The following is a 16,415-nucleotide window of genomic DNA, read 5'->3' as shown; positions in this document are numbered from 1 at the left end:
TGCCCACTAGATGGTGATCTTGTAGAAACGGACCGTCGATTCTTCAGTCTTGAATTAATGTCTCAATTAACTCCAACCCCTTGTCAGACACGCCCCATGCCATTTTGCCTGCCCATCCAGGGTAGGTTTATTTTGATAGCAACACGTGGCAAGTGATCTCATGCAGTTGGGGGAGTGTTCACAGGTGATTTTACATCATAGCAGAGGGCCACTTGTTTAAGTGCAAGATATACAGTTTGGAGCGGTCTCGCAGCTTCTGTTTGGATGAAAAGGTTCTTGTCACATATATTAGTCACTTAGTAGACTAAAGAACTAACAAACATCGACCACAGATTTCGGGTTGACACACTGCAGAGGACATCTGATAAACAGTTGTCTGTAGCAGTAATACTTTCTTAACTCGTCTAAACGCATTCTTTTATTTTGGCGCTCTGACGCAAGGTGCCGTGGAACGAGCCGCAGACCACAGGTGTAAATTTACGAGGGGTTAATCAGTCTACCGAGCTTGATCAGTTGCAGTAACGTCGGTGAGTGATTCCATTTGAACTTGTTTATGGCGATTTGTGGCTTAGTTAACATGTTGTATTTGGGCTATGTATGAAGAATGACTGAGTGATTTATCATGGAACCTGTTTGTAAAGATGAGAGAGTGTAAACAAATGTCTTGTTAATGATTAGCGGCATTTGACAGAAAACTTTCTCCGAAGCATGGCTACCTGTCACCAGAGAGAAGTGACAGGCAGTGACGTTTCTATGCGGAGGTTCTTTCGATTAGTTTCTAACATAATTTTGTTTCACGAGCGAAACCTATATTCATTTGGGTAGATGTTCTAGGGTAATTCCTTGAAGTGTTTTCAACAGCCTCCGTGAAATCAACAAACCTTTCTTCCATTCCCGCGGTTTTCCTCTGAAGTAGCCGCTATTCAGAGAAACACAAAAAACTCTATGTTCTGTCTGTCAAAATGGGCGTTTGGTTTGATCTCTATACCGATAGTCCTTCTCAAATTATACAGAGCTGAAGAGAGAGTCTTGAATCGGTAACTTTCGCAGGTACAGAGCTCTGGCTTAAAGTTACATACCCGTCGTGTCAAGGTTGCCGTGAGGAATAGTTTATTAACAAAACTAACTTTGGTTTTCAAATCTATGGCGTTTAATAGAAAAGTAAGCTGGCTAACCAGACTGTCATTTTCAAGTTGTAAATGCGATCTAATTCAATTAAAAGTGTGGGTTACAGGTTGATATCTGCATCATCAGGAGGTTCACGTAATGTTTGTATGATGAGTATGATATGATGATGAGGAATGGAAAAACATTAGCTCAGTTAAACTGATGATGAGGTTAAGGGCATGCCATGCAAGCTCCAAACACCCACAGGAGTGGCATGGTGAGGGGGTGGGGTGTGGTGGCAGTTAGAAGAAGCCAGTTAACAGTTTCTGAACTCTAGAAGTAAGGGTAAGAGTACGTAGACTTCTGTCTAACCGCTGATGTTTCAGAATTATCCAGACAAATGGGTCTGATGGGGATATGTCAAGTTTATTCCTTAGGCAGGTTTTAACCTGTACAAACGGTCAACACGGCCATTCAATTGAAAACTGTAATGCTGTGATTAATTGGCACTTTTTTTCAAAGGGTGGGAAAGAGCTGGACTGCGCTCACGTGTCCCCACCCCCATGACTGGTATTTCGGTGTTGTACCTTTTGTTTGTGTGCCGTTGCCTTTCATAGCCCTGCACACCCCCCCCTCACTCGCAATTGTGTGTGTTTCCTGATGCCCCCTCTACTGTGCTGATTGGGCAGTAAACTGGCTTCAGACTGAACACTCTGCTTCTCTACTTCCTGCATTCGACCACTGAAAGCGTTCCTATCTTTTTGATTCTGGATGGCTTCTAAATTGTCGTAGTAAAAAAACTGAAAAAAAGGTTGTGGGAATGATTTTTCTGTTTGTTCACTGTTGCCATTGCGGGTGTATGGTCTTTGTGATTCTTTGTTCCTTTTTTTCCTTAACGGCACAACCACAAACAAGTTCGGTTTCTCCTCCCAAACGGATACTTGTCCAGAATGGAATCTGGTGGTGTTGGCCTTTGCCTTTGCAGGGAGTTTTTTTTAATGCTGTCCTGTGCTACGCAGTGCAGCTTTTGGGAGTTTGTCTTGTTTGTTCTCTTGTTCGTCTGTTGTATCTGCCACAGGAAGTGGCAGACTCCGATACAATCTGTGCGCCGTCTGCATGATGAAAGTCATGTTCTGTCGTGGCTCCTCGGCCTTCTCTCTGCACCACAACCGCCCTCAGTCCAGTCGACGGTTTAGCAGCCCGTGATGACGGGTCTACTGTGTCCTCCCTTGCTTCCAGTCAGATATAAATGGCTGAAATGAGTGGTTTTCTTTTTTTTTCTCCTCCTCTGGGGCCTCGCCGTGGCTCGTCTTGTCAGCATGAGGTCTGTTACGTGTTTGTCTGTGCTGTAATCGAGGCCTGGTGCTGCTCAGCGTGCACTGGAGGAGCAGAGAGGCATTGCTGCAACAGGATATTTAGAAAGACTGAATGTCGTGAAGTTTGACAGAGGTGCATTAACGTACACGTGAACTAGTGCCACAGAGTGACTAAACACTACATCCAGAGGATGTGGGGAGGCTTGTCTGACTGCACTTGTCTGGGACGGACGAGCCCAAGCTTAATGGACCAGCAGAGAATGACGGCTGGTGGAGATGTATTGATACTGTGTCTGGGAATTGAAAATATGTATGGCTCGGTTGTACACTGAAATGTGTGCTTGCACGTTCGAAATGGCATATCCTAGTCTGCGATGTTCGGAGCTACCACGGAGCTTGTTCAGTGACTGAGCTAAAGTGTTGATTGGTTAATTCAAATGTGCCATAGCGCACAGATGCCTACAAGCTGGAAATGTGCAGGATCACAGAAGAATGCCTTGAGCGTGAGTGGGAAGTGTGTGTGGAAATGTGCAGGATCACAGAAGAATGCCTTGAGCGTGAGAGGGAAGTGTGTGACTCCCCCCTTTTTCTCTCATGTTTGAACTTTTGAGGTGAAAATTGAGCTGAATGTTAGAATTGTGCCTGTGGCCCCATGGATCATGGCAGCTGTGGGTTGAATTACTTCTTTAGCAAAACTCCCTCTTTAGAATCTCAGAATTGTCATCCTCTGCATCATTGGCCATGAGTTTCTATGATGCATGAAATTAAATCGCGTATTTTTCCGCGATGTGACCCTAAACTTGACTAATCTTGCGCTGAATGGCGCACCCTCATTGATTGACATCCACAGCATGAGTTGTGTAAAACCAACACCCCACGGCCTAATTAGCCACTTAGTTTTACGTCTCACCTTCACATTCCACACACCCATCCTTCTGTCATCTTGACTCATGTGTTATTGTTTGATGTCTTCTCCATCTCCTTAGAGATTGGAGTTTTTTTTATCTGACGGAATCGGTGACAGTACAAGGGGATGGCCGAAGAATGTGGGGAATGTTATTCCAGGCCATTTAACAGTAATACTAGGGCGAGGCTTAGGCTATAGCATTCCTCCCACCGTTCTCTGGGTGTGTGTGTGTGTGTGTGTGTGTGTCGGGGCAGGTGCCATTGGCCGAATGCCGTCGTCACCAAAGGGAGCGGGTGCCTGGCATCATCACGGGGGCAGGGTTCCTCACCGATGGCACAAAAAGCACACAAAGCCCGGGCAGAACCCCCATCACAATGGCCAGTGTCCATGACAACGGACACAGAGAGTCCCGAATGAAAACAGCCACGAGCAAGAGATCCCTTTGGTTTGAGTCACACCACAAGCATTCCTTTGCTGCTGTCATAAATGGTGTGTGTGTGTGTGTGTGTGTGTGTGTGTGTGTGTGTGTGTGTGTGTGTGTGTGTGTGTGTGTGTGTGTGTGTGTGTGTGTGTGTGTGAGAGAGAGAGAGAGAGAGAGAGCTTTCAGTGGTGTGAGTGTGGTAGTCAGCATGTTTGTTTTGAGTCAGCTGTTGAGACCTACCCCACGTGTGTGTGTGTGTGTGTGTGTGTGTGTGTGTGTGTGTGGGACATATGAAGAGCTCCATAGGTACACGTGTGGATGTTACACTCGGCCTTGGATTGGAGAGTGGATCTGTGTCCATCTGTAGTTTTAATCACGCCACTGCCATTGCATTAGCCCTGGGAACACTTGTTTATGGGCTTCGCCTGGATCCAGGCAGTGGAGGTAGCCCTGCTGTTCCAGGAAAAAGAGAAAAGAGCGCGGGCCTATGGAGGCCTGCCATTGTGCAGTAACGAGGACAAAGGTTAAGGCTGTCAGCAATCCACACTTATGTCAGAGATGCCTTGTGGGTCAAAGTCAGGAATTTTATCTCCAGACAAGAAAAGAGAGGCAATATTCCAAAAGCTGTACGGTCCACAGAGAGAGAGAGAGAGAGAGAGAGTCTAGGTTTGGTACTAATTACAGATTTGTGATGTTTGCGCTGGTAGTCGCTGCTGCTCAAGGGTGTGGGAGTGTTTCTTTTTTTACGTAGAGTGTAGCCTTACTGTATTTACCGCAGCTCAACTGCACATAATTTCGCCGACTTGTTATGGCAAGTCAGGCAGACATTCACTGACTCTCAAATTGCCCTTTTGAAGTCTATTGAGGGGAAAATGGCAGTGGAGCATGGGGTGGGGGGGGGGGGCGGGAAATGTAAACAAGATGGCTTTCCATCATCCTCATGTTACCTTTGATTACATCATGGAGTCTCCCTCTCATTACGGCGCACCCTCGCCAGAGCCACCATCAGCCACCCCCCCCCCCCCCCCCCCCCCCCCGCTGTATCAAAGCCCACAGCTCTTTTGAGTGGGACGGTCTGGCACCCAAGGTTGGCGTGCCCACCGGAACGGGCATCCTAACGACAGGGCCCTCTGATTGATGCCTCATTGCAGAGCTACTGTTCAGCCCCACCTCCTTCGTGACCAGACACACATTATATACATGTTCGAGGGCCTTTCCTTCGTGACCAGACACACATTATATACATGTTCGAGGGCCTTTCCTTCGTGACCAGACACATATTATATACATGGAACTGAGCTGAGGCGGTTCAATCAAATCCTGCCAGTTCTCTGGGACTCTGGTATGAAGTGCTGTGTCCCTTTGCCAGCTTTAAGCATGCATAAGATCCCTCTTGGCCCTGTCAGCAAAACCCACAGACTCTGACATTTCTGCCCTCTTCCCCCCCCTAAGTTTAATTGCCCCCCTTCTAAAGCCTCTCTAAAGCCCTATCCCCTCTCAGGGTACCATTACAGGGCCGGTTGTCTGGCTGCTTGAGTGCTTGAGTGCCTCGGCCCACAGCACCCGGCTCCTGGTTCATCAAGGCCAATCATCCCTAAGCCCCCCGTCCCAATCAGTGGCAGCGGCAGTAGCACATGAGTGTGATCCTCTAGGCTGTGTGTAAGCTTTGGGTTTGTGTTTAGGGGAAGCTAAGTGGGAGAGGGCGTGTGTGTGCGCATGTGCGTGCGTGCGTGCGTGTGTGTGTGTGCGCGCGTGTGTGTGTGCACGTGCGTGCGTGCGTGTGTGTGCGTGCGTGTGCGTGCGTACGTGTGCGTGCGTGTGAGTCTGTGTGCGTGTATGTGAGTCTGTGTGCGTGCGTGTGTGTGTGTGTGTGTGTGTGCATGTGTGCACCTGTGCGTGCGTGTGAGTCTGTGTGCGTGCATGTGTGCGTGTGTGCGCACGCATGTGTGTGTGGGGAGGTTTTAATGGAGCCCCTAAGGAGTTGACATCCTCCTTTCATGTTGAGTCTGTTTCCTAGAGGCATGTGTGTGTGTGTGTGTGTGTGTGTGTGTGCGTGCATGTGTTTGAGTCTGTCTCCTAGAGGCATGCATGTGTTTGCACTTGATGGTTTCTACTCACAACCACAAGCATTTCATTTTCTCGTCGAAAGAGGCTGGCAGGCCATCATTGACTCCCATGAGTCACCGTGATAAGAAGATACTGAGGAATGAGGCGAATAACCATGCCCAGATAACCATGCCCAGATAACCATGCCCAGATAACCATGCCCAGATAGCCATGCCCAGGTGAAGGGAGTGGCATCAGAGACTGAACAAACTGCACCCAGGAGGAACTCACCCCGACGACCAAAGGTTTTATTGTTGTGGAGATGTTCAGGTTGGGCATGTTGAGGTTGGGCATGTTCAGGTGTGTGTGTGTGTGTGTGTGTGTGTGCGTGTGTGTGTGTGCGCCAGAGCGTGTAATTGCTAATATTAACTCATTCAAATGAACATGAATTGAAGCCTCCCAGATACACCCTTGTGAAAGCATGCATGGAATTGTTACACGATGGCACCACGCATATCCTGTTTGCTTTAGCGTGACACAAAGAGGGTGGCAGAGTATTGGATCTCATGAGCCAACAAACCAGGACCTCTAGTCTAGGCACCCAGAAGTATATACTCAAGCTGCGTGCTTTTTGTTACTTACCACTTAATGACATCAGGCAGGTTGTTTCTCCTTTGATTTGAAGTGCGGCCTAGGCCACTCGATGGTGTTATAAACCGGACTGATGGCTTTGGGTGAAGTACTTCTCTATTGTGTGGTCTTTGCATTGTGTGTCATGGATATCGCTTGGCAACTCTCTTTCAACAGAATAGCCTGTGCCTCGTGTTTGTGCAGCTTGTACTTCCTTCTGCCTTTTGAATTACTGAGTGTTTGCTGGTCAAGATGACATAAATATAGTTGCGTGCGTTCACCATGACCATTGCAAAGATTCATTTAGTCAGTTAAGTATTGTTGAAAAGAACGAGGGACTTTTGGACTAAAATGACATTTCATTTTCTCTCTTTTTTTGGTTTTGTTTTTCAATCACAGCTGCTTATAAGCCAGAGGCCAGACTCGAAATCCTGTCTCAGAATAAACCTTTTTGTTTCTGTTAATTTCATTAGGGCTTTATTTGTTCTTGCAATTCTTTATTTCTCTCCAGAATTTGTACGTTTTCACCTCTCATTCCCCTCGTGGCAATAAGCAGAGCGTCGTTTTACAGCGTTTGGAGCAGAGTTCATAACGACGGACGGAACGAGAGCTCTGTGCCAAGTTAATATGCCGGTCCAGCGGGAGAAAGTCTCCGTAGGCACATTGGACTAATTAAAGTCTCCGACTGGCGACTGGGAAGTGCAGCCAATGAGCTCTCTGCGATTACGTAAAAGGGCCGCAGCATCAACAACAGGCATTGGAGAGGCCCGAACAAATCTTTCTCATGGCCACAACCATTCAGAGTCCCCTAATGAAGGAGTACTGGGTAACCCCACTAATTGCCCTGAATGTGCTAATGGGTGAGTGGGTTGGGAGTTCAGTGTCCAAAACACTCATGGAATGTGTAGACAACGTCGCCACAATTGGGTCGAAAGAGCGCATGAGGCTCTGTGTGTGTGCGTGTGTATGTGAGGCTCTATGTGTGTGTGAGGCTCTGTGTGTGTGTGTGTGTGTGTGTGTGTGTGTGTGTGTGTGTGAGAGAGAGTGTGTATACTGTAGGCTAGTAGAAATGTCCCAGATTTAATTGCGCTTTATGGACGAGTGAGATGATCTTTTATTGTCAGGATGGAAAAGCTTGAGAAATTGAAATTCCTGCACTCTATACTGATCGAGATGAAAGAGGGAACTTTGCTCAACTGATACTTTGGTGACGTGAATGAGGACACCTGGGCTTGGTGTGCGTTTCATTGTTCACAATGAACCACCGGGGTGACAAGGGGTCGCGGGGGTTTATGAGTTCAAATCATAAAACACAGTCTGCGTGTGTTATGTAATATAGTGAGTGGTGTCTAATCTCTAGCGCCATACTTCATCATTTCCCATGTGTCATATTATCTCTGAAGTCGGCAATCACGGTGCAAAGGTTCAGACATCGACCCGCTAAGGAATGTGCTACTGAGTCAAACGTTTGCCTAATTTAGATATCGATTCCTTATTGTTAGGGGTGTGCAGAAATATCGTTTTATTGATTAATCGCTTTTTAAAAATTTGTCCGATTCTATATATCGATCTGTAAAATATCTGGATCAAACTTCAAGGCTGCTATCAATTTCTTTCCCAGTTTTCTAGGTTAATTTCCGCAATGGTTAAACGTTCAAATCGAGGCATTGTGCCAAAATCAGCCCTTCTTCTCATCATGTTCCCCTGTGGCCTTTGGCATGTAGGCTCAAGCACTCAAGAGTCTATTGACACCAGCGGATTGGACCATCACTGAGCTCAGTGACATCAGCCACTTGAACAACAGCAGGACCCAGCTGTCTGCATTCCTTCTCACTTCTGTGGGAAGCATCTCCGTGTGTCAGCTGAACTCCACGTGCTTCAGCTGATTGTCATTCCTTCTCACTTCTCTGGGAAGCATCTCCGCGTGCTTCAGCTGATTGTCATTCATGTTCATCAGCGATGAGAGTGTGTGGCTGCATCTCATGCTGTCAGATTGAGTGACATCGTTTATAATCTGCAGACAAACGCGAGGCTTTTACACACAAAGGATGCCCTTGTGTGCGGATGTACTGGAAGTGAATATTCCTGCGAAGTTGGCCTCCTCGTGGCTCTATGACATCAACGCTCTCCGTTCTGGAAGAACAAGAACCTTTAGACAACATGGCACTTTTGATTTTGTTGTCTCCTGTTTTCGCGGTTCCGCTGCAGTTTAACCTGTACTAGACGCCCCTCCTGCAGAAAGCACTAACACACTGAAAGGGGTAGAATCTGTGGAGGTGGAGGTGGAGGTGGACAGGCTGTAGTGAATCTGTGGAGGTGGAGGTGGGCAGGCTGTAGTGAATCTGTGGAGGTGGAGGTGGGCAGGCTGTAGTGAATCTGTGGAGGTGGAGGTGGAGGTGGGCAGGCTGTAGTGACTCTGTGGAGGTGGGCAGGCTGTAGTGAATCTGTGGAGGTGGAGGTGGGCAGGCTGTAGTGAATCTGTGGAGGTGGAGGTGGGCAGGCTGTAGTGAATCTGTGGAGGTGGAGGTGGAGGTGGAGGTGGAGGTGGAGGTGGAGGTGGGCAGGCTGTAGTGAATCTGTGGAGGTGGAGGTGGAGGTGGAGGTGGGCAGGCTGTAGTGAATCTGTGGAGGTGGAGGTGGAGGTGGAGGTGGGCAGGCTGTAGTGAATCTGTGGAGGTGGAGGTGGAGGTGGAGGTGGAGGTGGAGGTGGGCAGGCTGTAGTGAATCTGTGGAGGTGGAGGTGGGCAGGCTGTAGTGAATCTGTGGAGGTGGAGGTGGGCAGGCTGTAGTGAATCTGTGGAGGTGGAGGTGGAGGTGGGCAGGCTGTAGTGAATCTGTGGAGGTGGAGGTGGGCAGGCTGGAGTGAATCTGTGGAGGTGGAGGTGGGCAGGCTGTAGTGAATATGTGGAGGTGGAGGTGGGCAGGCTGGAGTGAATCTGTGGAGGTGGAGGTGGAGGTGGGCAGGCTGTAGTGAATCTGTGGAGGTGGAGGTGGGCAGGCTGTAGTGACTGCAAATCTGAAGCCACAGACTCCACTCCTTCTAGTAGCTGAGCCACAAAAGTCTTTAGTGCCCCATGGTGTGTGTGTGTGAGGAAGAGCGAGGTAGCTGTTCAGGAGTGTATTGGGGCTCTGTACTGCTCTGGGGCCTCCGTGTCTGTCTACTTCCTCTATCCTGCCTCCCCTCCCCTCCCCTCCTCCTCCTCCTCCTCCTCCTCACCACCACCACCTCCTCCCCTCCTCCCCACCTCCTCCTCACCACAGCCACACATCATTGAGGACCCAGGCCTGTCAGAACCTCAGCTCCCCCAGCATATGAGCCCATGATAACCACCGCACACTCATCCTGCTCTGAGCAAGCAGGGGCCAGTGCTACTGCAACGTACGCAGCGCCATTCTGGCTCATAGTCTCCCTCTTGTTCCAAGGTGGGGGGCCAGTGCTACTGCGACGTACGCAGCGCCATTCTGGCTCATAGTCTCCCTCTTGTTCCAAGGTGGGGGGCCAATGGAAAACAGGTTCGCAGTTCTCTTTTTTTTTTTTTTTTTGCTCTTTCAGGAGGGCTCTTTCTCTCAGGAGCTGGTTGCTGAAACCAGCCTGGCCGAGGTTGTAATGGGAGAGGGATGTGAAAGTTCAGGCATTTTGAGTGCCGTATTTTATTACCTCGGCGCATTTTCTCTTAAAACAGACATTTGGAAGTGGTAAAAGTAAAAAAGAAAAAAGCCTCTGGCTTAAGAGGCGCTTGAGAAATGTTTGTCATGTGCCCCTTAGGTTTGGAATTCCTTCCATTCTTGTTTGATGTGGTCAACTGTGCGTGTGTGGGGGTATGTGTGTGTGTGTGTGTGTGTGCGTGTGTGTGTCAGCGCATTGGAGCAGCAGTAAGGTTTGTAGAACTCGATGAGGGGGACAGAGCGTGCAGGTGACAACATTCCTCAAATATGTGACCGAGTGTGATCCTGAGCTCTCTGAAACATGGCAAATTAGAGTTGACACATCTCACTGCGCCTTTCTCCATTGAGTTAATGCACTTCCTCCCTCCCTCCCTCCCCCCTCCATCTGAATGTGTTCTCTTTCTGTTCTGTTCAGTCATATTTCTATTGTATCGCTCCCCCCCCCCCCCCATGTTTTCTCTCTCTCCATGTGTTGTTCTAACTCTGTTTCTCTTTGTGCAGGTGTCCTCTAGGCTTTAGTGAGAAGGCCGCTAGTCACATGATGGCACTGACGGTGAACCTGCTCGGCCCATCGCCCTGGGGCTTCAGGATATCAGGAGGGAGGGACTTCAAGAAGGCCATAACAGTCTCCAAGGTAACCATGTCGCAGTCAAACGCTGAGTGTTCGTCCGCCGCCTCACATCCTCTTGTTTTTTTCTTCCGCGCGACCACAGCGCTTCTCCACAATATTTCCCGGAACCACCTTTCCTGTGTGGGGCGTGTTTGTGTCCAGTTGTTGCTACCTGTGTGTCCGCCAGCGGCACAGGCTACAGGGTCATCATTTATTAAATACAATTACTATTCTCCATCACCTCTTCTCTATGGCTCTTCAAAATGGTGTCGGGGTTTTGTTGTGGCTCTTTGAGCTGGACTGGTTAGTAGGGGTGGGAATCTCTTGGCACCTCACGATTCGATTCCGATTCAGAGGTCAACGATTCGATTCTAAACCGATTATCGGTTCTAAACCGATTATCGATTATCAATTCTAAACCGATAAAACGATTATCGATGCATCTCGATTTTTAAAACATTTGAGTTTGCTACTCAGAGTCTCAAATCTGAGTTTGCCACTAATCACTTCCTACTTTGTGTTTGATAATTACAGAAAATCAACAGATGAATTACCTTTTTTTATTAGAGAAAAAGCTTTTCCTTGTCACAATTATGACTTTCTATGAACAATGCAATAATCGATGCAGCTTGCAAAAAAAAAACAAAAAACGATTATGAACTTTTCGAGACAGAATCGTTCTATAGAGAATCGAGAGAAATCGAAGAATCCATTTTTTCCCCCCAGCCCTACTGGTTAGCCACCCCTGCACTAACTGGTGATGTGTGTAGCCTCCTCTAGAGGAAGTCAGTGATTACACTAACTGGTGAGGTGTGCAGCCTCCTCTGGAGGAAGTCAGTGATTACACTAACTGGTGAGGCACCTCTGGAAGCCCCTGCCATTGTTTCGTTTTTTCTCTTTATAACTCTTATTTTGTTTTCCATCGCCGTGATGGAGGAACAGGAAGATGGAAATGCACAGTATGGAAGGAGAAAAGACAGTACACCCCCCTCAGACAGTACACCCCCCTCAGTTATACACACACAATTCGACCAAGGAACTCCAAGTGCCAATCAGTGAGCGTGTCCTAGGTCTGGCGTTCCACCGTAGGCCTCGCGAGGAGCAGGAACACCGGTGCTCCGTCTATGTGCTAAGAGAGGATGTCCGTTATGCAATAGTGACCAAACACATTCCTAAGTCCAAAGAGGCCAAACAAAGTGTATCTGGCGTTCAGATGTGTTTTTTTTTTTTTTTCCCTTCCCCGCTTTATGCATATCTCTGCCAGCTAGATAACATCTGAGTGTTTTGGCTAAAGTTGGTGCCATTGTTTGAAGCCAGCAGGGAGTTATCTAGACACCCAAACAAGCTTGTGGCTGAAATTCCCCAACCACTCCAAAGAAAGAGGGCATGAGACAATGCAGCATTCATTAAGCGCACACACACACACACCATCCATAGCGTCCTTTCATGTCCGTCATGCCACATTACCAAAATAGTTTTAATGACTGAAAGTTGAGTTGGCACCATTTGGTTTGGTCCAGACCAGACCATGAACGAGACGGAACCGGGCTCTTAGTTCCACAGAGCCACAGCAGCATGAAATGATTTGACCCCCCCCCCCCCCCCCCCCCCCCAAAAAAAAAGGAGGTGTACAACACAACACAAGCAGCGGAAATGCTATTGCCACTAAGTGAACTCTTACTTGGAGGAATCCCAGATGTGAAGAGGTTTAAATAAGGCCACAGACGGAGCTGTGTTGGTGGGGCAGGTCTTGTGTCGTCTGTGCCCGGCTGGGCAGAGCACAGTGAGATGGCAACTGTATGAAGAGAAGAAGGGAGGGATAGAGGGCAGAGCGGGAGGGAGGTGGAGAAGCGAGTGATAGAGGGGAGAGCGGGAGGGAGGTGGAGAAGCGAGTGATAGAGGGCAGAGCGGGAGGGAGGTGGAGAAGCGAGTGATAGAGGGGAGAGCGGGAGGGAGGTGGAGAAGAAGGGAGGGATAGAGGGGAGAGCGGGAGGGAGGTGGAGAAGCGAGTGATAGAGGGCAGAGCGGGAGGGAGGTGGAGAAGCGAGTCATAGAGAGGAGAGTGGGAGGGAGGTGGAGAAGCGAGTGATAGAGGGGAGAGCAGGAGGGAGGTGGAGAAGAAGGGAGGGATAGAGAGGAGAGTGGGAGGGAGGTGGAGAAGCGAGTGATAGAGGGCAGAGAGCGGGAGGGAGGTGGAGAAGCGAGTGATAGAGGGGAGAGCGGGAGGGAGGTGGAGAAGAAGGGAGGGATAGAGGGGAGAGCGGGAGGGAGGTGGAGAAGCGAGAGGGAGGTGGAGAAGCGAGTGATAGAGGGCAGAGCGGGAGGGAGGTGGAGAAGCGAGTGCTAGAGGGGAGAGCAAGGGAGGTGAAGAAGAAGCGAGTGATAGAGGGCAGAGCGGGAGGGAGGTGGAGAAGCGAGTGATAGAGGGGAGAGCGGGAGGGAGGTGGAGAAGAAGGGAGGGGAGAGCGGGAGGGAGGTGGAAAAGCGAGTGCTGTGTGGTTCCCATGTGGAGTGTCAGAAGAGCAGGGAGGCGGAGTGAGTGTCGTTGGGTCCTGGCCCTCCGCCTCCTCCTCCTCCTCCTCCGCCTCCTCCTCCTCCTCCTCCTCCTCGGCTCTCAGCCTCGGCTCCCCAAGGGCACCATGGGGCTTTGTGGCTGTCTGAAGTGGTGATGGCTTGGCACGGGAGCCAGTCACTCTCATGCCCACGCGTACTGTTCCCTCTTCAGTCTTCTTCCCTCCTCTTTAATCCACACTTCCTTTATCGGTCTTTACCCATCTCTGCTCCTTTGGTCATCTATCCCTCTATCTATGTTTGTTCCCAGGATTAGTCGTCTCCATTTTCTCCATCACAACACCCCTTCCTTCCGTCTCCTCCCGGGAAGATTTCCAGGCGTGTTTCCCTGGCAGGGCACCCCCTTAGTGTATGTGAAACAAGCCATGGGCTGATGGGGAAAGGCACGCACCATTGTGGGTCACCACGGCAACGGTTAATTGCCACTTGAGTGGGTGCGCAGACATGGCACCTCTGCCCTTCGTGTTTAGAGCCCCCCCTAGCATTCAGGGGGCGGGCTGCCATTTTGTTTGGAGTGGGGATTTGGGCTGAATGTTTTTCCGTGTGTACTGAGTTGCTCTTTGTGATTTCCTCCCTGTTTTCCCATCTGGTGTAGGTTTTCTCTCTCTTAGGGTTTAATTGGGTCGCTGCCCCATTGACAAGCTAATGCCCCTACTTACTCACTCCGTGGCTCTCCCTCTCCCTCTCCCTCTCCCTCTCCCTCTCCCTCTCTCTCTCTCTCCCTCTCTCTCTCTGCTGTGTTTGGTTTGTGTGTGTGTACGCGCAGAAGAAGGAGAGTTTGTGTCTGTTTGATTCTCTAAGTGCTCAATTTGCATACGTACACTGAGCTCTCTGGACAAAAAAAGGTTCCGAGTTGGCCATCAAAAGCCAGAGTGTTGTTTTAAAACAGTGGGTAGGGGTGAAGAAGCTTTCTTAGGCCCCCTGAGCAGCGGGCCCCATGGGCCTATGAGCCTAAACAGAGGATCTTTCTTCTCCTCCTCCACTGCACCCCTGTGCAGCCCTCCTTAACCTCAAAATGTCCCCCTTTTTTTTCTGTCCCTATATCATAGCGAATGACATATGGAGGGCCAGAGCGGAGGTCGCGACCTTGCTACTTAACCTCTATCAATGACACATAACTCTCCCTGCCGTGTACCCATGAGCCTCTGACCAGCCATATCTTGATGGTCTCACATGTCAACCTGCTGTGACATCCATGATCAACTGCAAAACATTGTGGCTTTTAATGAGGTTTCCTCTGATGCCCTTTGACACTTCTAGGCTGACCTCAAGCACTGACGCCCTCTTGAGCTTTCTGACCTGGAGCCATCCCTTGAGTCGGTCAACGCAGGCTTTACGGTCTTAAAGGTCAAAGGTGTTTGGGTGCGTTTTAAAGGATCGCTCGCTCTCTCTGTGCCTCTGCAGGTGAACGGAGGCTTTGCGGTCTTAAAGGTCTTTGTTTGGGTGTGTTTTAAAGGTCTGTGTTTGGGTGTGTTTTAAAGTTCTGTGTTTGGGTGTGTTTGAAAGGTCAAAGGTGTTTGGGTGTGTTTTAAAGGCTCTCTCTCGCTCTCTCTCTGTGCCTCTGCAGGTGAACGGAGGGAGTAAGGCGGAGAAGGCCGCCCTGCAGCCCGGCGACATCATCTTGGAGATCAACGGCGAGGGCACAGGCGACATGCTGAATGTGGAGGCCCAGAACAAGATCAAGAACTCCCAGAATCAGCTGCAGCTGCTGGTGGAAAGGTGAACGACACCCTGAGTGGCCAGAGACGCATGACGCCTTAAGTACACTGATATGATACAATAGAAAAAAAGCCTCTTCGTGGGTTCTATAAAAATCCTTTTGCATAGATGCTTATCAGAAAGACCAAATCGGTCCTTTTGCAAGCAGTTCTTCAGACCTGATAAATAAGGTTAGATGAGCACAAATGGACAAAATAATCTTCAGAATTGTTCTACAAAGGGTTGTAAATATAATCTTTAAATGCTTTAAAGACAGGTTGGTACGTGTTTTGTTGTCAGTGTTTAGTGCATACACCATTTAGGAAGTATTCTATCACTCTCTGGACGCACCATGGCTTCCTCTTTCTCTTTCGGTGCTCTGTCTGTCTGTCTGTCTGCCGTCTGTCTGTCTGTCTGCTGTCTGCTGTCTGTCTGTGTTTGTCTGTCTGTCTGTCTGTCTGTCTGTTTGTCTGTGTGTTTGTCTGTCTGTCTGCTGTCTGCTGTCTGTCTGTGTTTGTCTGTCTGTCTGTCTGTCTGTGTCTGTCTGTCTGTCTGTCTGTGTCTGTCTGTCTGTTTGTCAGGTCAGCTCAGTGCGCCGTCTCTTCCTCCGTCACGGTGCTGTCTGTCTGTGTTTGTCTGTCTGTCTGTCTGTCTGTCTGTCTGTCTGTCTGTCTGTCGGCTGTCTGTCTGTCTGTCTGTCTGTCTGTCTGTCAGTGTGTTTGTCTGTCTGTCTGTGTCTGTCTGTCTTTCTGTCTGTCTGTCTGTCCGCTGTCTGCTGTCTGCTTGTTCCTGGTTCAGTTTCCCTCCCTCCTGTTTGCACAGCCGGTGTGGCTGACAGTAATGGGGACACAAAGATGTGTCACCATTTTCAGTTTGCATCCCTCATCTTTCACTTCACTTCCTTTTTTTCTCTCTCGCATTTGCCCTCTCCCTCTCCCTCTCCTCCGTGTACTCCCATCCTCCTCCTCCTCACTCTTCCTCTCCCTCTCCTCCGTGTACTCCCATCCTCCTCCTCCTCACTCTTCCTCTCCCTCTCCTCCGTGTACTCCCATCCTCCTCCTCCTCACTCTTCCTCTCCCTCTCCTCCGTGTACTCCCATCCTCCTCCTCCTCACTCTTCCTCTCCCTCTCCTCCGTGTACTCCCATCCTCCTCCTCCTCACTCTTCCTCTCCCTCTCCTCCGTGTACTCCCATCCTCCTCCTCGTCCTCACTCTTCCTCTCCCTCTCCTCCGTGTACTCCCATCCTCCTCCTCCTCACTCTTCCTCTCCCTCTCCTCCGTGTACTCCCATCATCCTCCTCCTCACTCTTCCTCTCCCTCTCCTCCGTGTACTCCCATCCTCCTCCTCCTCACTCTTCCTCTCCCTCTCCTCCGTGTACTCCCATCCTCCTCCTCCTCACTCTTCGTTTTCCATTCTTTTTTTTCTCTCTCTTTTCTTGGTTGA

At 49.5% G+C, this 16,415-nt stretch overlaps 1 protein-coding gene across 1 annotated transcript in view; it reads left to right on the top strand.

Annotated features, from left to right (window-relative positions):
- Positions 1–119: 119 nt before the first annotated feature.
- Positions 120–16,415, top strand: part of pdlim2 (PDZ and LIM domain 2 (mystique)) — a 58,883-nt gene continuing 42,587 nt past the window's right edge. The window contains exons 1-4 of the mRNA XM_042708130.1: positions 120–272; positions 442–527; positions 10,595–10,727; positions 14,842–14,993. Coding sequence (XP_042564064.1) covers positions 10,632–10,727; positions 14,842–14,993 — 248 coding nt within the window. The 5' untranslated portion in view covers positions 120–272; positions 442–527; positions 10,595–10,631. The remainder of the gene's footprint in view (positions 273–441; positions 528–10,594; positions 10,728–14,841; positions 14,994–16,415) is intronic.

This window comes from Clupea harengus, chromosome 7, assembly GCF_900700415.2.
Source record: "Clupea harengus chromosome 7, Ch_v2.0.2, whole genome shotgun sequence".
Lineage (NCBI taxonomy): Eukaryota > Metazoa > Chordata > Actinopteri > Clupeiformes > Clupeidae > Clupea > Clupea harengus.
The sequence above is the reverse complement of the archived record's forward strand: the minus strand, read 5'-3'. Positions and strand labels throughout refer to the sequence as shown.